Source organism: Zasmidium cellare (genome assembly GCF_010093935.1).
Source record: "Zasmidium cellare ATCC 36951 unplaced genomic scaffold M409scaffold_47, whole genome shotgun sequence".
Lineage (NCBI taxonomy): Eukaryota > Fungi > Ascomycota > Dothideomycetes > Mycosphaerellales > Mycosphaerellaceae > Zasmidium > Zasmidium cellare.
This window is the reverse complement of record NW_022986991.1, coordinates 142,408-163,344: the sequence shown is the minus strand read 5'-3', so window position 1 is coordinate 163,344 and position 20,937 is coordinate 142,408. Positions and strand designations below refer to the sequence as shown.

At 53.0% G+C, this 20,937-nt stretch overlaps 8 protein-coding genes across 8 annotated transcripts; 5 read left to right on the top strand and 3 right to left on the bottom strand.

Moving 5' to 3' along the window:
- Positions 1-235: 235 nt before the first annotated feature.
- On the top strand, positions 236-3,042 carry M409DRAFT_59851 (uncharacterized protein; the record flags this gene model as incomplete). The annotated part of the gene is made up of 2 exons (XM_033814316.1): positions 236-2,884; positions 2,941-3,042. 2 exons carry the CDS (start codon positions 236-238, stop codon positions 3,040-3,042), a joined length of 2,751 nt encoding a protein of 916 aa, XP_033661486.1.
- Positions 3,043-3,552: 510 nt separating this feature from the next.
- On the top strand, positions 3,553-6,027 carry M409DRAFT_70339 (uncharacterized protein; the record flags this gene model as incomplete). The annotated part of the gene is made up of 1 exon (XM_033818686.1): positions 3,553-6,027. The coding sequence occupies one exon, from the start codon at positions 3,553-3,555 to the stop codon at positions 6,025-6,027; it is 2,475 nt and encodes an 824-aa protein (XP_033661485.1).
- A 13-nt stretch (positions 6,028-6,040) lies between these two features.
- On the bottom strand, positions 6,041-8,039 carry M409DRAFT_28981 (GMC oxidoreductase; the record flags this gene model as incomplete). Its single annotated transcript, XM_033809261.1, has 3 exons — positions 6,041-6,554; positions 6,611-6,671; positions 6,719-8,039. 3 exons carry the CDS (start codon positions 8,037-8,039, stop codon positions 6,041-6,043), a joined length of 1,896 nt encoding a protein of 631 aa, XP_033661484.1.
- A 603-nt stretch (positions 8,040-8,642) lies between these two features.
- M409DRAFT_28980 (uncharacterized protein) lies at positions 8,643-9,131 on the bottom strand (the record flags this gene model as incomplete). Its single annotated transcript, XM_033809260.1, has 1 exon — positions 8,643-9,131. One exon carries the CDS (start codon positions 9,129-9,131, stop codon positions 8,643-8,645), a length of 489 nt encoding a protein of 162 aa, XP_033661483.1.
- Positions 9,132-9,839: 708 nt separating this feature from the next.
- Positions 9,840-11,057, top strand: M409DRAFT_59847 (uncharacterized protein; the record flags this gene model as incomplete). Its single annotated transcript, XM_033814315.1, has 4 exons — positions 9,840-10,202; positions 10,269-10,548; positions 10,740-10,957; positions 11,025-11,057. 4 exons carry the CDS (start codon positions 9,840-9,842, stop codon positions 11,055-11,057), a joined length of 894 nt encoding a protein of 297 aa, XP_033661482.1.
- A 931-nt stretch (positions 11,058-11,988) lies between these two features.
- M409DRAFT_28978 (uncharacterized protein) lies at positions 11,989-13,879 on the top strand (the record flags this gene model as incomplete). The annotated part of the gene is made up of 5 exons (XM_033809259.1): positions 11,989-12,126; positions 12,182-12,541; positions 12,602-12,788; positions 12,838-13,299; positions 13,350-13,879. 5 exons carry the CDS (start codon positions 11,989-11,991, stop codon positions 13,877-13,879), a joined length of 1,677 nt encoding a protein of 558 aa, XP_033661481.1.
- A 263-nt stretch (positions 13,880-14,142) lies between these two features.
- M409DRAFT_28977 (uncharacterized protein) lies at positions 14,143-17,553 on the bottom strand (the record flags this gene model as incomplete). Its single annotated transcript, XM_033809258.1, has 5 exons — positions 14,143-16,638; positions 16,687-17,010; positions 17,065-17,127; positions 17,207-17,417; positions 17,468-17,553. The coding sequence occupies 5 exons, from the start codon at positions 17,551-17,553 to the stop codon at positions 14,143-14,145; spliced, it is 3,180 nt and encodes a 1,059-aa protein (XP_033661480.1).
- Positions 17,554-18,185: 632 nt separating this feature from the next.
- M409DRAFT_28976 (uncharacterized protein) lies at positions 18,186-20,029 on the top strand (the record flags this gene model as incomplete). The annotated part of the gene is made up of 3 exons (XM_033809257.1): positions 18,186-18,282; positions 18,333-19,028; positions 19,083-20,029. The coding sequence occupies 3 exons, from the start codon at positions 18,186-18,188 to the stop codon at positions 20,027-20,029; spliced, it is 1,740 nt and encodes a 579-aa protein (XP_033661479.1).
- Positions 20,030-20,937: the final 908 nt, after the last annotated feature.

The following is a 20,937-nucleotide window of genomic DNA, read 5'->3' as shown; positions in this document are numbered from 1 at the left end:
GCCTTGAATACTTCTCCGCTACGTCACTTTCAACGCCACACCTGGCCAAGCGGCTGATGAGCGGTTCTCAAAGTTCGTCTAGCCTGTGAGCGGTTCTCGACTCCTTGGAGCTAGCATTGCATTGCATTCTATCTTCCTGCAAACACTCTCCTCTTCGCGCGTCCTTTCTGTCCTGATGTTGTCTACATTGCCCGGATAGAACTACGTCCAAGCCTACGAGGCACAACACAGCGCAATGGCATCGACCTCGCGAGACCAGATCGCCCGAGTCTCTGGACCAGAATCGATGGCCAAACCCACAGGATCAGCATCCGCCGCTGAAGGCAATACACAAAATGCCTCGACTCTCGCATCATCCTCCGCCCATCCGAACGACGCTGCCAAACCTAAGAAGAAGCGCCATCGAGGTGGGCGCAAGAAGAAGAATAGAAGGCAGAGCTTCATTGCCCCGTCGGAAGCTACAGAGGATACAACAGATCGCGATGGTCGACCGAGCCTCCAGGCGTCGCGAGCCATCTCTGCGCAGCAGGCGAGCTTCTACCGGTTGCAGTCGAACGGGAACCGCAGCAATACGAGCTTGGAGAGCGAGGCGCTACTGGATCACCGAGATCAGACCCCGTTCAGATCAAGACGAGATACCATCAAGCAAGGACTGGCAAGAGTAGCAACGCCGTTTACAAGACCTCAACATCGGTCTTCTGAAGCTTCGAACAATCGTCCGGCAGGTGGCAGAACGCGGCCATTGACTGTCCCTGAGGCGGCACTTGTCGACGAGGATGATGAGGATGTCGCGCATGACCGTACGCCTCTGCTCGCGAGTAGGAACCGTTCCAAACCGGGAATGTCTCGTCACAATAGTGGGTTTGGCTATGGCAGTCACGGTACGAACAAGGGTAGACGACCCTCGAACGCGTCAAAGGCATCATCACGGCGCAGAGGCGAACTCATGGCTACGCATCCTCACAACAATCCATCTGACTCGCTCTACGATGTCAACAACCCACCGTCTGTGCCAGCATCCCCAACACTGGAATCCGTGGATGACCTGTTCATACCGCCTGGCTCGGATCGTGGACGGGACCGAGATGCGATCATCGACATTGAGGACATGGGCGACGATCGATACCCGAGTTCGTCGCCAGAGGGAATGCGTCGTAGACCGACAATTGCAGAGCTGGCTGAGCGGGACGTGTGCTTCCCCCTCGAGGAGGATGCTTCTGTGCGTGGCGAAGAATCAGTTCTGGACACACATCGGGATTCACCTAGCAGGCGTAGGCGAAGACGGGCCAAGGCATGGCCCGACCTTGAGGTACTCGAAGAGTGGGCCCGGGACGAGAAAGAAGAGCGGACGCATCAAGAGGTTCTGAGAGCAAAGAAGATCTCCGAACCTGTCATGGTCGGTGGACGCTTGCGACATGGGCGAGCCAATGCATGGCATGCCGAGGAGGACGATGCGCCCTTCAGATTCACGTATTTCAACGAGACGCTCGATGGTACGGTACATGCTCGGACGATCAGTGATCTACTTCAGGATGGCATGACATTCAGGGAGTTGTTCCAGCCAGATCCAATAGAACTGAGCGACGACAGCGAGAGTGACGACAATACGAATGAGGTTGATGAGAATCAGTCGCAGCGACCTCCAATGCATTCGCATCGGCCTTCTAGCGACGGGGAAGTCAACAAGTCAACATTGGGTGACGCCGGTAGTAGGCTTGCAAATGTGCGTTCGGCATCCATCGTCAGCAAGTCTGTCGTCGAATCGGCTCCAGGATCTGGACGTGCAACGCCCAAGCCAAGCAAGAAGCGGTATGGACCCAAGCCGACCTTCTGGTTGGATGTTCTTAGACCTACCGAAGCTGAGATGAAGGTGCTGGTGAAAGCGTTTGGGCTTCATCAATTGACTGCAGAAGATATCCTCATGGACGAGCAGCGCGAAAAGGTCGAGCTTTTCCCGTCGTACTACTTCATCAACTACCGTACTTTTGAGCAAGACAAGGACAGCGACGAGTACATGGACCCGATCAATATGTTTGTGGTCGTCTTCCGGCACGGCCTCATCACCTTCCACCACAAGATGAGCCCGCATCCAGCCAACGTGAGGCGAAGAATTCGGCAATTGAATGACTACATGAGCCCTACCGCCGATTGGATCAGTTACGCTATCATTGACGATGTCACGGATGCATACGGGCCTTTGGTGTCTGAATTCGAGAGGGAAGTCGATGACATCGATGAGGAGATTCTATACATGCATACAACGGCTGTGGATAATGCCGTCGCATCATCTGAGGGTAAACCCTCGCAGAAGCAAGACCAGCGCCCCAAGAGCTCCAAAGGTCGACGAGACAGCGGCAATAGTGATGCAAAGCCTCAGACGCAAGGCGCCATGGGTGCACTGAAAGCTGACGGCGCTGGTGAGAAAACGGCGGGCGAGGCTGGTGGTACTATGCTTCGGCGCATTGGTACGTGTCGAAAGACTGTGATGGGGATGTATCGACTGCTTGGCAACAAGGCAGATGTCATCAAGGGCTTTGCGAAGCGGTGCAATGAGCACTGGGAGGTAGCACCTCGATCTGAGATTGGTCTGTACCTGGGAGACATTCAGGATCATATTGTGACGATGACTGGCAATCTCTCGCACTTTGAAAGGTGGGAATTCAATAAGCACAACTCCTTGGAAGGACTTCAGCTGACTTATCTCGACAGCCTCCTCAGCCGTGCTCACAGTAACTATGTGGCCCAGATCAACATCCGCATGAACGAACGCGCCGAACAGAACGCCGACATTCTTGGTAAGCTCACAGTACTTGGAACCATCGTCCTACCGATGAATATCATCACTGGTATGTGGGGTATGAACGTGTGGGTTCCTGGACAAGAGGTATGTCTTCCTATCACCTCAAGCCTGCTGTTATTTCGCTGACGGAGCGCGACTAGTATGAGGGAGATCTGAAATGGTTCTTTGCCATTACCGCCGGTTTGATTGCGTTTGGCGTGACTTGTTACGTGGTGGCGAAGAGGGTGTACGGGATTGTCTAAGCAGACAGTCGCAACTGAAAGGGGAACAGAACTTCTCGGAGTAGACTGCATCATGGCATGGCGAAGGCGTATTTTGAGGAGACGGGACTTATATTCGCAAGAGCATTTGTTGGTACTGCTTTGCGCTAAGATAGAACCCCCTTTGGATCACGGACACAACCTGAGGCATAGAGAATGATGAACATGAGACGCTTGTACATAGAACAGAGTGGTAATGCATCGATACAGACTCTCAATCTCGAATTTTATTTTGAGTCCATGGTTTCTGCCTCGCATTGTCTGGACATGTCCTGAGGCACATGACTGCCAAGTCGGCTCGTGAAAGCGAAGACGGTTGGCGGAACAAACCCCGGTCGAAGGATTCATCACGTGCAAGCGGCGTCCACGTTCGCATTGTTAGCGCATGACCAGCGCAGCTCCTTCTTCACCTCTTCAGCCTCTGCCAGACGCAATGATGGACCTTTTCTTCAACAACCTACGAACTCGCGATATCTCAAGCCATGACCCACGATGGAAGCAGCGCCGCCATCCTATGAGAGTGCCACCCTGATCGACCACCTGGACCTCATCGCACAATACCTACCCTCTCGCGACCTCTGCGCAGCTGCTCTGGTATGCAGCAAATGGCACGCGACCTTTGCGCCTCACATTTGGGGCAATCCGGCGTCTCACTTTGGCATTGAGAATGATGCCGTCTACGTTGCCTTGACTCGCTTCAAAAAGACCCTCCAAACCGCCCGCCTGTTCGTACGATCTCAGACGCATACTTTGCATTTCCCGCCTGCTCATGCGGAGATTTACTATGGGCCACACTCAGACTGGCTTCGGGATCTGTTGGAACGGCTCCCGAATCTGCAGTCTTTGATTGTGAGGGGACTTCCGTTTTTCGATTATGCGGCTTTGCAGGCGTTGAGCTTTATCCGGAACAAACCTGAGGAACATCGACATGCGCCTTCTGGGGTTGTGGAGTTGCCTGGATCTGCTGGGAGTTTCTTCCAGAGTCCGACGACACTTATTCCTTCATTCGGTCTTCGGTTGCTGGATGCTTCGAGGTGTCCGAATGTTACTTCGAGTGGACTGGCTTCGGCACTGGCTCGATTTGAGGGGTTGATGTATTTGGATCTCTCCTTCAGCTATCCTGCGAGGGAAGACGTCGTTCTGAACACTTTGAGGAAGTTCACTGGTCTCCAGGTTCTCAAGCTGCGTGGTGTGAGCTTGAAGGACGAGAATGTACATACTCTCAGCGGGGCCATTGGCCTTCGAGTACGCAGCCTTGATCTGAGGGACAACTACATAACGGACCGTGGTATCCGGACTCTACTAGATCACTGCTTTCTTATGCCCAGCAACCCTGTCAACCCAGTTCTTGGTTCGGCCCACGGACCCAGATCACCAACCCTCCTGCCTTATCTCGGCGCCGAGATGCTGGACATCTATCGCGGCGAAGACTTCGAGGGATATCTACGGAATGCATTCACTGGCAGATTTGTTAGTCGCCTTGCTATCGAAGATGCTCCAAGTGGCGGCATCACACATTTATACATCGCCGGCAACCTCATCACAGTCGAAGCCGTATCTGGTCTGATCAGATCTGAGAGGTTGCATGTCCTTGACGTGGGCTCGTTGGCGCCTAGTCTTCAGAGACATCCTTCTGGTTCGAGTGGTAATCTCAGCATGCCTGGCGCCGAGAAGCTTACGCCGGTTCTTCGTGAACATGGAGGCGAGAGTGTGACCTTTCTCCGAATCGATCACACCCTCATCACCAAAGAGGCCCCAAATCTGCATCCGGAAGAAATCGTGCACGGCCGTGTAGAGCTTGGTGATACCTCGCTGCCGTCCTGCTCAGGCGCACTTGAGTTGGATGCCACGACAGTGCGTCCTGAGACATTCGAGATGCCGACAGATGAGCAGACACCACGATTCGAGCTGGAAGCCGATCCTATGCAATTCGTCGTGTCGTCACCTAGAGATGACACATATCAAATTGACGTACCAGGACAAAATGGAGATGGTCCCAGAAGGGGTAGTGCTTTTGCTCCAGAAGTTGTTGACACTTTGGCATCTGAGATGGATAGGAAGACTCACTTAAGTCCCGTGTCTGCGCTCGAAGACGGGACGATGACAACTGCCAGCGGATTTCCAAGCTTGATCTCTCCATTCCCACAAGACACGCCTGTTGGCTCCGCGCCATCGACTCCTAAGCCTCGCCCACGTAGCTATTCATCTATGGCGACTGAACGAAAAGCACGGTTGAACGCACATGTACTCGCTGGACACAATCTGCATCCGGCGATGTTGCCGCACATCTCAACCTTGGTCTTGACGAACGTGCCGCCATTCTCAACGAACCGTGATGTTGCAAACCGCATCATCTGCTTCATCAAGAACTGCGCTGAAGAAACCACGCTTGCCCAAAGTCAAGCCGAGCTTGACTACTCGCTGCCGCCAGGACGTAGAGATCATGCAACGGCTCTCAAGTATTCCGCGAAGAAGATCTTTGCACTGAAGCGAATCGTACTTGAGATGGGCGCGGAAAGTGATCGAAGAAATAGCAAAGCAAGTCCCTGGCAGCATCAGGATACCCGATCGATGACAGAAGACCGTGACAGCGAGGCTTTGTGGAATGCCGCGGAGACAGACTTTAGCTTCTTCGGCGAGGAGGAGGTTGTCTTTCCCACGATTCAGAGTGGTCGCTTTGCTTTTCAGTCTGACGATAAGGAAGTCAGTTTTGGACAGCCGGTGATGCAAAACGAGCCTGCAAAGCCAGCGGTGAAGCCTAGAATCGACAACATTGCTTTGCTTTCGGCGTTTCGAAAGGAGCGCAAGTTGGCATATCAGCGGAATGTGAATGCTGGCAATCCTGAAGCTGAGACCGAAGGCTACTGGGGCGGTGTCGTCCAGGTTGTGCGATCAAACAACATGAGAAGTGATGAAGACACGGATTACTACGGCAACATGTTTACGAATAATTACCTTTACCGATGAGAGAGGACTATACTTAATGCACGGCTGAGTCGACCTTCGCCAGGAACCTCTCGTCATCGGCCTTGACAAGATCGGCGCCCTTCTCCGCCACCGCATAGGTCGTCGACATAATGTTGCCGGAAACATGTCCCGGAAATATGGAAGCGTCAATCACACGCAAGCCATTGACGCCTTTGACCTTGAGCTTCTCATCGACCACTTCACCAAGCGTACAAGTACCAATCAAATGGTATTGAGTCGAGATGTGGTTCTTGACGAACTCCACCCGATCCTCCTCCTTTTCGATGCTGGCCTTCGCAGGAGGCTGGATCCTCTCCCCAAGGCTCTTGGCAAGGACAGGCTGCTGGGCCACCTTGTCCATCCATTTGATACCCTCTGCTAGAATCTTGGCATCTGCGGGATTCCTGAAGTATCTTGGGTCGATCTTGGGTGGTTTGTTAGGGTCGGACGATGTGATGTGGACTGTTCCGCGTGATAGAGGGTGTTCCAGGCAGACGAGGAGAGAGACACGGTTTTTGCCGTCGGGGCTGGGATGGAGAATGTCAGTCTTTACACTCAGCGGAGCTGGTTGAAGGATACTCACGGCGCGCTGAAGAATCCGATCTGGCTTTCGCCTTGACTGAGGTCTAGCTGGCACGGAATGCCTGGGTGTGTTAGTTCTTGCCTTGAAGCCAACGACTACGGGACTTACAGAATGTCTGGATATTGGCAAAGGTTGGATCTGAGAGTTGTTTGACAACAACATCCTCCTGGCGCTTCTCGAAATCTGTCTTGGCGAGGGAGTTCTTCCGGATCTCGCTGATTGTATCGTCCAAGGTCTTCTGATCCACCAAAGATGCATACGAGACGAAGCCCATCAGCATTCCAGGCGAACCCAAGGGTCCATTGTTAGTCTTGTCATAAAGCGCTTGCTGGGCTTTTTGGTACTCTTCTCCGTGCAGGGCGTCCATCGAAAGCACCCCAGGAGCTAGGTCGTACAGCATGCCTCCGAGAACGTGGTCTTGGAAGTTGGCGCCGACCCTTTCGTTTTTGACGACACATTCTACTCCGGCAGCCTTAAGGACTTCGGGGTCACCAATTCCAGAAAGCTCGAGCAACTGTGGGCTGTTGATCACACCTCCAGACAGAATGACTTCCCTCGACGCCTTGATCTGATGCTTCTGCCCTCCGTGATAGAACTCAACCCCCTTGGCAGTGTTGCCATCCAGCAAGATCTTGGACGCGAGTCCCTCGCACAATACCTTGAGATTCGACCGACCAAGATTCGGACGCAGATAACCCGTCGCCGCATAACTCCTCTTCCCCGGATCATCCGTCCGATTCACCGCCGCCAAACTCGAATAAAACCCCATATGATCCCCACCCCAAGCATCCACCAGCGTCCGATCCCTGCCCCCAACCTCATACGCCGCCTCACAAAAATCATACTCAAACGGCTCATAGTAATCATTAAAACTCGTATGAATCGGCCCCTCGCTCCCATGATACTTCTCCTTGGCCCCCAGCGGCATGAACTGTTTATTCGGATTCTCCTTCTCCGGCGGATCGAGATGCTGGTATTTCTTGAAATACGGCACCAGATCCTCCCAGCCCCACCCTTTATTCCCCAGCGACGCCCACCCGTCGTAGTCCTTCTTGCTGCCCCGGACGTACATGAGGTAGTTGATCGCGCTGGAGCCGCCCAGAACTCGGCCGCGCGGCATCGAGTAGGTTTTGTTGCCCGCCGTGGGCACGGGTTCGGATTGGTAGCACCAGTCGTATTTCTCTCGGCCGATCAGGGTTGGGTAGAGGGAGGGCGTGGAGATTTGCGGGTCGTCCATTAGGTTGGAGCCGGCTTCGAGGACGGCGACGTTGATGGAGGGGTTTTCGCTGAGGCGCGCGGCGACGCAGAGGCCTGCGGTGCCGCCGCCTACGATGACATAGTCGTATGTATCGCGTGAGAGGAAGTCGTTGAGGCTGCAGAGGGCGGAGGGTTGATTGTGGCCGTTTGCGCGGTTGGTGTGAGAGGACATGGTGGCGAGGTGTCAGAATGCTTGAAGTGAGTGGTGTTACTAGCTGATCCAGCGTATGGTCAAATCTGACGAATCCTGCAACCTGGTCTTCGACATATATATCTGCTCGGCGCAAAGGAGATTTCCATCACGGTAGTAAGTGTGTGGTAGAGAGAACCAACCCCTCTTTCATTCCTACGGACTGGGCTGAGGAGAGGAGCATTGGGAGAGCTGCGACGAATCCCTGCATGAGCTTTGTATACTTGTATACTTTGGCATCCATGCCTCCGCATCGCGAGTTCACGTGCTCGGGGCTGGGCTTCTTCTGCTTCGTGCTGAACCACTGGATTCTGATTCTCTCTGTCAAGCTTCAGGGTGATGAGAAGTTGCAGCCTTACTTTCGACATGATGGTAGCCGCACTAATTCTGGATAGTGTGGCCGAAGTACCTTTTGATCAGTGAGCAACAATTCGAGCACCTTTTCCAATCCAATCATACCGAGGACGCTCAACAGCGGGCAAGACCATCTAAGGCCACCAGCAAATGCGGTCTTGATGTTAGTAGAGGGCCCAGATCTAAAGGCTTGGGCTTGATGACCGGATCGAAACTGATAAACGTAAAAGCTCATCCAAACAACGCCGGAGTTCCCCTCATCATGTGAATCTTGTAGCATCGCCACGGCGGACCACCCGCCCAATGCAAGCTGTGATCCTCGTCGCCATTTTTCCATGCATCTGCCTCTCTCGCCCACTGAAACTGCATATACCCATCGACGCGCGAGTTCGGCGTCTCCGCAACCGAGATATTCAAATACACAGTGGCCAGATTCGTCCCCAAGTCGATATCCGTATACACACTAACCGGCTCGATGGTAAACCACGGATGCTCGGCGAATTTCTGACGATGGTTCTCGAAGAATTGAAAGATGTTTGTTTCTGTGTCGGTGAAGGTGCTGAAGGCCATGTGGAAGTCGAGGGTGAGGTGGGAGAGGAAGAGGCGGCCTTGGGTGGTTTGCAAGGTCCAGTCTTGTAGGGTGGTTGTGGTTATGAGGAGTTTTGAGAGGGATTCGAGGTTGGAGACGATTGTGTCGGCGGCCTGGGTGGGGGATGCCATGGTTCTCTTGAGCAGCTCTGGGTCTCGTTATTTTGCTCAAGGAGGGGCTTCATCCCCACTGCTGGTAGTCCATCTGATGAGCCGAATGTATGAGCAGGACCGTAGTCGCTCTTGTGGAATTGAAGAGGTAGCTGCTTCATCATATTCGCTCGATCTGAGCGACACGAGGTTCCAGCCGCAGCCGCTACTTCCGTATTGGAGATAGCGGCACGCTCACGGGCCGAGCCATACCGAGCTCGCGGGGTGGCTCTTGCTGTTTGGAATCTCGCGTCTCGCGCCTCGCGTCTGCTTCTTTCCAACATCAACATCAACACCACCAACACTACCATAATACCTGCCATCGCACCTGCCATCAGAGCACACGCAAAGATGGCGAACAAAAGACCTCCACGGATGGACATATACTGGCCTTCAGTAAGCGCACTGTTCCAATTCATCACTCAGATCACCGCTAACACTCGACTTAGGACCGAACATATACCCACCTAAAAGAACAAGGACGCCGGGCCAGAGTCTCTACCAATCCTACTTTTCAGCGGAATATCAGGGACCGCATAGAGTATCTAATCCGCAATTGCAATCCCGTCGTCTGGGGTCTTCATAATTGACATTGTACCTCTTAGGCGATTCAAGATCCAGCGATACGCCTGGCGCACACTCAATCCCGGCTGGTTAACGCCGTCCATACCACAATACAAGTATCCTGACATGAGATTTGACGCTCCGCGCCACTGGAACCACGACCGACATATCGCTGAAGCTCTCGCCAACGCGGCCAATCCTCCGGCTGGCAGCCTACAGTCTGCTTTCTCACAGGCACCACAACCACCTACGTCTCTGTCAGGCCCACAAATTGGCGCATCGAGCCAACCCCACCATACCACGGCTTCGCTGTCCACTCAGCAGCCACTATCTACGGCGTTGCCTCATTCCAGCAGCCACTCAACAACAGCTACACCAGCTGCACCACCCGCCAGTCAACTTGGCATTCCGGTCGCCAGCACCTCCGCCTCTTCGGGCCCATCGTCTGACTCACGTCCAGGCTGGCTCACGGAAGAGGTCGAAGAGAGTGTGAGGGCGGCTCTGAGTAGATATACACGTCGATAATGACCTCAGGTCTGACATGGTCCTGTCCAGCTCGCGCGACAAGACCCTCATCATCTGGAGCCTGACCTGCGACGACACCTGTTACGGCTACCCAAAGCGCGCTTGCCCTCCAGCGATGGTGGTGCTTGGTCCAGCTTGCGTGACAAGACCCTCATCATATGGAGCTTGACCCGCGACGACTCCAGCTACGGGTTCCCCAATGGCTACCGGCCGCCTTGGCTGTCGATGAACGCTCTTCTTCAACATTACGAGTTCTTCACGTCAGCCGTCGCCTTGTGCGAATTGGCATATGCAGCGCAATGTCTGCGGCGTATGTGTCCAAACAACGTCCAGCCATATGCAGAGCAATGTCTTCGGCATATGCACCCACAACGTCTCTGGCATACGCCCTGCGATGTCTTCGGCGTATGTACTGCCCGCAACCTCCTTGGCATGTGCTCAGCAATGTCTTTTGCGTGTGCACCCACAACGTCTCTGGCATACGCCTTGCGATGTCTTCAGCGTATGTACCGTCCGCAACCTCCTTGGCATATGCACAGCAATGTCTTGGACGTATGCACCCACAACGTCTCTGGCATACGCCTTGCGATGTCTTCGGCGTATGCACCCCCGCAACGTACTTGGCATACGCTCAGTGCTGTCTCGGGCGTATGCACTCCTGCGATGTCCACAGCGGCATCCGCAGCTACAAAGGCCTCCCGCCGACAGTGTCTGTACAGGTATGTGACTCTTTTGTCTACATCTCTCCTCGGATGTCAGCCATACAATGGCTCGATTAATGCACAGGCGTTTGAGTTACCAAGTCAGTGCGCTCAATAGACGTCAGATGAAAACGTTTTATCGTCGCTCTCGATCGTATGCTTTCCTTATTCAGATTCCCAATGATTTTCACTTGACGATGCTTTCCAATCCGATGCAGCACAGGGCGGTGTCGCGGGATTCGATACCGTACTCCGAACTCCGTAGCTCCCCATGGAAGGCCATTAAATATCTCCTCTGCCTTACGGTCTTCCGCTTCAAAGTTCTCTTCGTCTTCCTCCGATATCACGAGCAGGCATTTCTCTGCTCGGAAGCTCTGGCAACTTCGATGATCTCGCAAGATGCCCCCGGGAGGCCGCCTCTACGGGCGCACTCTCGGCCATCGGTCGGCCGCGATCAGCATCCAGTGCCTATCTGCAGGAAGCTCACGAGGTGGTGAGATTCACATTTTCCGATCAATGGGATGAAGTACTTCTATCGTCAGAGCTTCTGCAGACTCATTCTCATCTGTCAGTTGCTGATGAACTTACTGGCCGCAAAAGCAAAAGGAAAACAGAGCGAGCGCCGCTATCTGCAGACCTCCACTTTCTTGGCCAGGGTTCTCGAGGACGAATGGACGGCTTGGGTATCTGCTGCCGACCTTATCTATCCGCAGGTTGTGCACGAGTCTCCCGCCTACTGCTGCAACGCGATTTCTGGGTCTCGACTTGGCTCTCGGCCGCCATGATCATTGATAGACCTTCCTGTGGAGGTAGGTGTCAAGAGCTTGAAATGTTTTTGCATGTCCAGTTTCATCTCCCTTCATTCTACCATCTCTCTTTCTCCAAAAAGTGGCCCATCACCGAGGCATTCAGACGTCTATCACCCTTCTAGGGAGAAAATCAAGGCGTGAAGAGGAGGAAAGAGGCTAATTCCACGAGTCGGCCAGGCTGCTTGGTCTCTACTCGTATTGCAAGAGATACAATCGATTTCTGCCGGGTCGACACACAGCATGGCGGACGACAATGACTTCTGCGACCCCGCCTGGCCTCCAGGCACTATCAAGCTGGCGCAGCTTGTTGGAGGCGACAAGAAAGATGCGGAAATTATCCTCCAACCCAGGCCAACGGACAACCCCAACGATCCTCTGGTAGGTCTCTGAGTGAGAAGATGCGCTTACAGGCTGGGATACTGACGTGGCGAAGAACTGGTCCAAACCGTCGAAGATCTTGAATTACTTCCTCGCATCGTTCTACGCTATGATGGTCTACGCCTTCATCAACGCAACTTCGCCAACCTGGGGCCCCATGGGTGATGAGCTCGGTTTCAGCTCAGCGACTCTGACAAACACATACGCAATTGGATGCGCGACCCTGGCATTAGGAGCTCCCATGCTTATTCCTTTCGCCCTTAAATACGGTTCGAGATCGGTCTACATATTCAGCAGTGCCGCGCAGTTTGGAATCTCGATATGGGCAGCAAGAACACAGACGGCAGGGGATTGGTGGGGTGTGAATGCTCTCCAATGCTGGCTGGGAGCTCTTTCAGAGGTCTTAATTCAAATGGTATGGTTGAACACATTCGTGGGAGAGGATGCCTTCGGCTAATGTTTGTTAACCTGACAGACCATCGCCGACGTCTTCTTCGTCCATCAAAGAGGACTGATGAACACGATCTATGTCTGGGTCTTCAACATGGGAGGCAACCTCGCAGTCGTAGCTGCAGGCTTCGTCACGGCAGACATTGGTTGGAGATGGGTGTGGTGGATTTGTGCCATTATCTTTGGTTTCCAACTGCTCATGTTCTTCTTCGGTCGGTCGACCCAGATCTCTGACGAAACAAAAGCTTACGGGTCGTACAGGTTTCGAGGAAACGAAGTTCACTCACTTTGAGACATTGGAAGCTCGCCAAGGCAGCGTTGTGACAGCCCCTGACATTTCCGGTCATATTCACGGCGACTACGAGAAAGAGACCAAGGCGCCAGAGACATCATCTGAAAGCCAGGACGTCGAGCCTGGCTCAATGCAAGATGCATCCCGCAACATGAGCGTCATCCACATCAACCCGAACATTCCACGAAAGACATACTTGCAAAAACTAGCGCTGACGACAACTTCGCCTGGCAGCTGGTCTCACTTCCTTCGCCACTCGTGGCAACCCTTCATGATTCTAGGCTCTGTTCCAGGCGTTGCTTACTGCTCCCTGGTATATGCCATTGTGCTGGCGTGGTCGACGGTCATGACATCGGTCTTGAGCATCTACATGCTTGATGCACCGTACAACTTCACAGCAGACAAAATCGGACTCATGAGTCTTGCACCTTGTAAGTATCCCTTTCCCAGGTATCATCGAATTGTACTGACCTGTCTCCAGTCATCGGCAACACCCTCGGCGCCATCATCTGCGGTCCCCTGAGCGACTTCATCGCCATCAAGCTCGCCAAGCGCAACAACGGCATCTACGAGCCCGAATTCCGCTTCTGCGTCTTCCTGCCGTTCGTCCCCTTCCAAATCGCCGGAGCCTGGTGGTTCGGCTACAGCCTCAACAACGGCTGGAGCTGGGTCCAAGTCGCCCTCGCCTACGGACTGTGCAACTTCGGCTCTGCGCCGCTGCAGTCCGTAGCACTCACCTACATGCTCGATGCGTACAATGAGATCATTGGAGACTCCCTCACGGGACTGACGTTCGTCAGAAATACCTTCAGCACGATCTTTGTCTTTGCCATGCCGGCTTGGATCGACGGTGTCGGAATGGCGAATGTGTTCAACACGATTGGTGCGATTGGGACCTTGATCTTGGGTTTCTCCGGGTTCTTTATCTGGAAGGGGAAGCATTTGAGAGTGAAGACGGCGAGGGTGTACAAGTACTATGCCGAGAGGCAGTTTGACGCGAGGCCGATGTAACGTGGTGTGGTACTTGGGGATGAAGAAAAGTAAAGCTCTCCAGTGTACTGAGCTATGACGAACGATCATGTTGTACATTAGGGGATGGACTACAGTACTGTAACAGAGATGCAAGAAGGGCTTCGCCTCATGAAAACACTGTCGAAGCTCGGGGTATCACATGCAATGCCGCCCAGAACGCAACATAAGTTGGCGAATCGCCAATGGTAACAACGCAAATCGGCCGTTCATTCGTCAAGGGTCGGCATGACAACAAACTTCAATTAACGAGACCAGAATGCAACCAGGTCGTCGAAATCGGCGTCAGAAAGGTGCTTCGACTGCCGCTGATCGCCAGGTTTGAGCTCTCCTCTCATTAATGCTGCCGTCCGCTGCAAATCTAAAGCACCGGTTAAGTTTCCTCTCAGGCTAAGTTCACGGGCTTTGAGCCAAGTAGTCCTCGCAATCTCAGGCTTGAACGAAGTCTGGTCCATCCGCCAGCTTCCCAGAGCTTGATCTATCAGGGAGCTGGCCTTGTCTATCTCCCCTTTCCTCAAGTAATGATCTGCAACTCTATGACATACGTCAGCTGTACGATGATGTCTTGGACCGAGGGACTGTTTGTATTGATCCAGTGCTTGGGTATGCCAGAACTCGCTCTTGGACATGTTTCCTTGGTCGTAGCATACGTTGCCCAATGCGTGGAAGAACCTTCCTGTGCGGAACGAATCCGGATCCATGAACCCGAACGCCTCTTCTCGTGCTTGTTGTCCGGCTGTGAGTATTGTCCAAGCTGATTCGTAGTCACCGATGAGCCATTTCACGACACCAAGGTTGACCACTGGCAAAGAATCGGGACATGGCTTCTCCAGCGCCAGCTTTGCGTAGAGTGCGATGGATTTCTCGTAAGCAAGAATGGCTTCCGGGTAGCGTCGCTCCATCGTAAGGCCAGTGCCATATTGATTATATGCAGCTGCGGTACGTTCGTTCTTCGCATCTTCACATATCCGGAGATAAAGAGTGTTGTACTTCAGACAAGCTTGTGGATGGTTTGTCTCGTTGGCCCAAGCCCCTAGACCGTGGTAGATGTCGCAGAGGAGATCGAATGGTTCATTTCGAGGGATTTGCTCGCAGACGGAAAGAGCGAGAACGAGCGTGTTCTCGATACCTGATGTGTCGCCTAAGCCTCTCTGCAAGCAGCCGACTTCATGGAGCAGCCAAGCAAAAGAGAAACAGGGCTGAATGGCAGGCCAGGCTTTACAAGGTATCTCCACCGGGTTGGTCCTCACGAAGACCTGCTGTAGATGTAACACATGTCTCAAGAATGCTGCACACGGCTCCCACAGCTTGACGTTGTCTCTCACTCCTGGGGGCACTGGCTTCCATGCCTTCTTGACCAAAGCAGCGGCAGCTCTAAAAGCAAGATCAAAGATACTGGAGGTGCATGAATCTCGAACGGCATCCTGCACTACCCTGTGCATCCAGAGCTCTTTCTTCTCCGCATTTCGTTGCACCAGCGAGGCACTCAGTAACTCGTCTCTTGCATCTTCGAAGCGCTTGGTAGCGAGAGGGAAGTCTTCCAGGATCGTTTCGACTGCAGTCTCCATAACGAACAAAGACTCCTGAATGCAGTCGGGATCCAGCATAGCGCAGACTCGCAGCAGAGCCATGGCGTTCAAGCTGAGCTTAGCCATGCGTATAGAGGAAAGCATGGTATCACGCTCCGAGATTTGCTGCGCGGAGACGTCGCGGCGCTCGCTCTTGAATCGCTCGTAGAACTCTGGCAAAGTCAAGTCGTTGTTACGGATGATGCCAGCCATTTGACGAATTGCCAGGGGCCAGCCGTCGACAAGGCCAACGATCTCTCTTGCTGCTTGTTCATCCACGTCTTCATTCATGTCCAATTCTGCAAATTTCTTCAACGCTGCTGTTCCTTCGGTTTCGGAGAAGAGGTCCAGGTTCTCAACACGTATCTCAACTCGTTGGTCCTTTGGCAGAGATAGCTGATCTTGATTGAATGCGGAGAACAGGTCGGGATGGCGACTCGTGATGAGGATTGAGCCTTTGCCATAAAGAATTTCGAATTCCTTCAGCGTTTCCATCGTGTCTACCCCGTCGAAAATCACAAGCCATTTCGCCTTTTGGCTGCCACTGCCATTCGACTTGAGAGGGTCGATGAGCCAATCCTTCACGATATCTCTGCTAGTGAACGGATCCTTGGCCACATCTTCTGGCTGTAACCCAAGTCTCGCCGCGAAAGTACCAAAATCTTGCCGAAGTTTAGAAAGATCATCTGCTTGCATCCAAAGCACAGCGTCAAAGTCTTTCTGATGGCGATATGCGAACTCAATTGCCGTTTCGGACTTTCCTAGGCCGCCTTTCCCGTAGAGCACGGCTACTCGTGGGCCGTCTAGAAGGTGCTGTTTGAGATTGGAGAGGACAGTCTCACGCCCTTGGAAATCGGTATTTCGTTGTCTAGATATTGACATGTCAACTAAGAAAGCGGATTCTTTCAAGTGAGGCTTTGGTGTCTGATGGTCAGGAGTTGATGGTTCCAAACCACTGCTCTCAATCCCTGCTTCCATATCTTGACTAGGAGACAGTCGACGAATCTCCTGGGCTTGTTGAATCAAGACTTGGATGTACCCAATTACCAGCTCGCTCCAACCTTGGGATGAGGGCTCGTCGTTGAGTAAAGGTAAGCTGCGGTGATCGCTCTGAACCTCAACGAGTTTCTCGAACCTATTCCGATCCACTCTGGCCAGGTTGGCATCGACAAGCTGCTATGGTCAGCGAATGACTGGAGAGAGGGGGAGTTCTCTACTAACTCTGACCATTGACGATGGCCTAAGTCCTCTCGACACTTTCGTGCTCATCGTCTCGTAAAGTGTTAAGATGTTGACGTTCCCGCCCATTGAATCATACTGAGTGCACAGGTCAACCAAGTCCTGTCGGCTCTCGAGGCGCGCAATGTTTTTGATCCGCTGACCACGGCGCTCTGCTGCAATCTCAAGAATCTTCAGTGTCTTCTTTATGAAGCTTGACCTTGTCTCGGGCAGAGAAGAGTGTGGACATCCGAGGAGCACAACGCTAGCAATCATATTGCGTAAGAGCCTGTATCGGCTCTTCTGCGTGTACAAGAGAACCAAACACTTCATTGTCGTCAGTTGACCAGTGTTTCAGCTCCTAGGGTCAATTCCACGTACTTGTTTTACTATGAAGCCAGCAAGACTGTGTGCCATCAAGACGATGGGCCTCAAAGAGGTATTCTATATCCCCGTCAGACTACCCTCGTCCTCTTGGACGAAATCTCTATTGTTGCGGCTTTTTAACGCAGGTTCAGCGTACCTCAGCACCAGAGTTCTGTCTCGTGGCGAGGAGATTGACAAGTAATTTGCCATGGTTCAATGGCGTTTCCCACGTAAACTCTTCGTCGAATGATGACCATGCCTCGTAGGCATAGATGTTGACATCCGATATTGAGTTCGTCTTTTCGTGCAGTGTGCAGAGTGCCCACTCTTTCGCCCTCGGGAATCCTGGTGTCGTTACTATTACAACGCTGAACTCCGTTAACATGTTTCTCAATCCGTGATGCTCTATTCTGCTTACTCCACTACTGATTCTGCGGCCTCTGACGCCTTGCGCAGGACCGTCAGGCCGATATCAGAGTTGCGATAGCTATTTCCAAAAGACATCACGTTGGCTCCATCTGCGGTCGAGCCAGGTAGAGCTCACCATGAAGCAACGTCCGCATTTGAGGTCAGCAAGAGAGTTTTGTGGCGAAGCACTGCAGAAAGATGTTGCCCTCTGATGGACGGGAAGGTCAAGTGCGCATCGCAGATTGGGCAGCCATCAGAGATATTAGTAGACGTGAGTTTCTGCCTTCAGGTGACGTGGTTCGAATGGACAAGATGCATCATGGCAGTGTTTCGTGGGCCTCCTGACCTTCTTCCTGGAGAGGCAGCTGGCGGCCTGCGTGGGGTCGGTGGCACAGTGTATTTCCATCCAGTTAAGACGTCAGAAGGCGTCGCCGTCGCCTTCTCGCGGCATTAATGCCTAACAAGCAACAGTGTCAGGCGGTCCGCTTTGCCTTCACAGCTCCCCCACTGGACTGGGGAAGGCCAAAGGCGCGGGCGAAAAACGTATGAACATGGTGCCCAACAGCCCTGCAATTCTGCCCTCCGCCTCACTTCCAGGGCACGCGGACCAGCTTTCAAAGGGCAGAGAGTAAGGTCGATGAAGCATAAAGAGCTGCACGAACCTACGCATTGTCTGCTACTCCAAGCCGAGCAGCGAAGCCTTACTTCGATGAATCTTAGCAGCAACGATGCCCGAGGATGATAACGACATCGACTGGACAGAGCTGAAAGACTTCGACAGCTCAAAACATTACACGAGCTCTTCCCTGCAGTCAGACGTTGTCGGTAGGTGTTTGCTGAAATGACTATTGGCGTCCACTTACTAATTACGACAGCAACTCAACCCCCGCCGTGGCTTGATAACATACAAGAGTTTGCTAGCCGCTCGGCTGACAAGCATCTTAGCAGTGGGGATCATCTTGACTGTTTCGTGCAGTATCTCAACCAACCTTATGATCCGCGCTTCCAGGACTCGCAATCCGCAAGCACTGAGCAGAGAGCGTTTGGTGTTCTTTACGATTTCCGGTCCGCAAGCATCCAGCAAGTGCTCCAAAATGCAGGAGACCTCGACGACCTGAAGGCCCAACGTGAACAGGATGTACCAGAGAGTCGACTGCTCATTCTGCGTGGCCACCCATCTCCAGAATGGTTGAATGCAATATCGGATGCTTTCGAGGTCGATATAGAGTTCTTCCACCACCATCTGGAACTCTTCTCTCGTAGCCGAGCAGATCCTGCGTGGACATGGCCGCCTTTGTCGTCGACACTGGCACGAGAACCCCGCCTGCGAATAACTACCCACGGAACAGTCAACAAACCAGAACACCATGCCCGAGAAGAGAAACATGTCAACGGCCTCCGCAGCCATGTGCGGGAAATATTCAAGGCGTACCTCGAGGACACTCAACGAGAGGTGAAGGTCCATGTCGGGACCTCCTTGCTTCGAGACATTCACGTACATGGCGCAGAGACTTTTAGTTTCGAGCAGGACGTGTCGATCTGGACCAAACAACTAGGCAATGGCTGGAGAGGTAAGCTTGCGACAACTTTAGGGATGACGATTCCAATGCTAACATTGAATGAAGGGGTGGCGTGGATCGATGTCGGCATCGATGACCTCTTCCAAGGCCCAAAGGGTGCTTCACTGCGCACGCCGCTGGGAGGAAAGCCTGAAAACACAATCTTCGGCTCCACGGTATTGTGTCGTGCATCCGAGACAGATTTTCTCAGTCACGATGCGCCCGCTGCGGTTCACAAAGGGGTTCTCGAGACGCCTGATGGCATCACTCAGAATGCAAGGCACCTTTCTCACCAGTATTGCCAGGACCTTGATCTTGCGCTTGCTCGGGCAGACTCATTCTATGCTGTGCGCAATCTCTTCAGGTTCTCTGCAGCATCGGAGAATCAGTTTCTGAACATGATGCAATCCGTAATCAGGGACGATATTCACCATGCGACTGTCCTTGCAAAAGAGAAAAGGGCCGATGCATCGCTTTCGAATCTCCTGTCTAACCAACTGGTTCTAAGCGACCATGTCAAGCGACTGGAGGATAACCTGCTTGCAATCCAGAGGCGAGACGAGTGGCCAAAATGGCGAGGATCCAGTTCCGACATCCTTTTGAGGGCAGACAAAGCGGGCTCCGAGTTGCTTGACAACTATCAAGGCTTGCTGCGTAAAGCGACAGCTTTAGCAGAAGAGTGTGATCGCGGGATCAGGAGAATTGAACATTTGGAGAGCTATGCCGAGTCCAAGAGAGCCATCGCACAGGCACAAGGAGTGGAGAAGCTCACGAGGCTCGCGTTCGTTTTCGTGCCAATGAGCTTTTCCTGTGCGTTCTTTGGAATGAATTTCAAGGAGATCGGACAAGGCACGCTGTCGCTCTGGGTATGGTTTGCTGTGACAGTGCCGATATTCGTCCTTTCGCTGGTGCTCATGGTTTCAAACCTACGGCGCAGAGTGAGTTGGTATCTGGGACTCCGCGGCAGACAAACGCATGTGGGAGATCCGGACTTAGAACAAGGACATGTGTAATTACAGAGCGCGTATATGTTAAGAAAGGGTCGGTTTGCTGGGAACTCGTACGCGTACTGGTAGAGTGTTCTTTTGGCAAACACTGTCTTCTGAAATGAAACAACGACGTTCCTCTGCACTCGCGGGTTGCTATGCCACAATTAGTCTACAGCTCGTCAAGATACTGGCCTACCCACAATTTGCATATTCTCAATTACCGCTGTTGACTATCGTCTCGCCTTTGCGAAAGCCGTATGGAGCCGTCTTGTCGACTACTTTTGGTGGCCAGTGAGCTTTCCATGGCTGGGCCTTGTTGGCTTTCGTAGGCGAAGCAGGAGCCTGGGTGTGGTGGTTGGTTGGTTCCATCTTGTTGCTTTTAGAGATCAGCCGGAGCGTCCAGTACGGGGTGGAGTGGAATCTTTCGTAGGAAAACTTAAGACTGATAGACTTACTGAAGTCTGTGTGGGGCCGATTATTGTGGGTCAAGGCTGCACGCGGGGGAGGGTTGTTGCTGTTGACGTGTCAGACGTGTTGTTGTGATGAGGAGGAGAAGAGGGCCGCGAATTCTGAAGCAATCACGGGGCCCAAATGGCTCATTTTAAATTGTGCCGTTTCACCGCACGGGCCTGGACGAGGCTAGATTGCATTGCATTTCTCGAACCACTCTCTCAGACTATGATTCTTTGTGCACCCGCAGCGGTCGCACATGATGCATCAAGCTGCACTCTTCCACTGCGATCCGTGCTGCCGTTGAAGCCCAACTGTCCTGGCGGTGATGGGTGCATTGCAGGCGGGTGCAAATCCCGGCATTACAGTAGGCATAAAGCTTGACCGGCAGGAATGTTCTTCCAGCCACCCATCACCTTCATACTCACCGCTCAGATTACCACTGCAAAGCCAGGACCTAGGCCTCATCACAAAAGCTATTT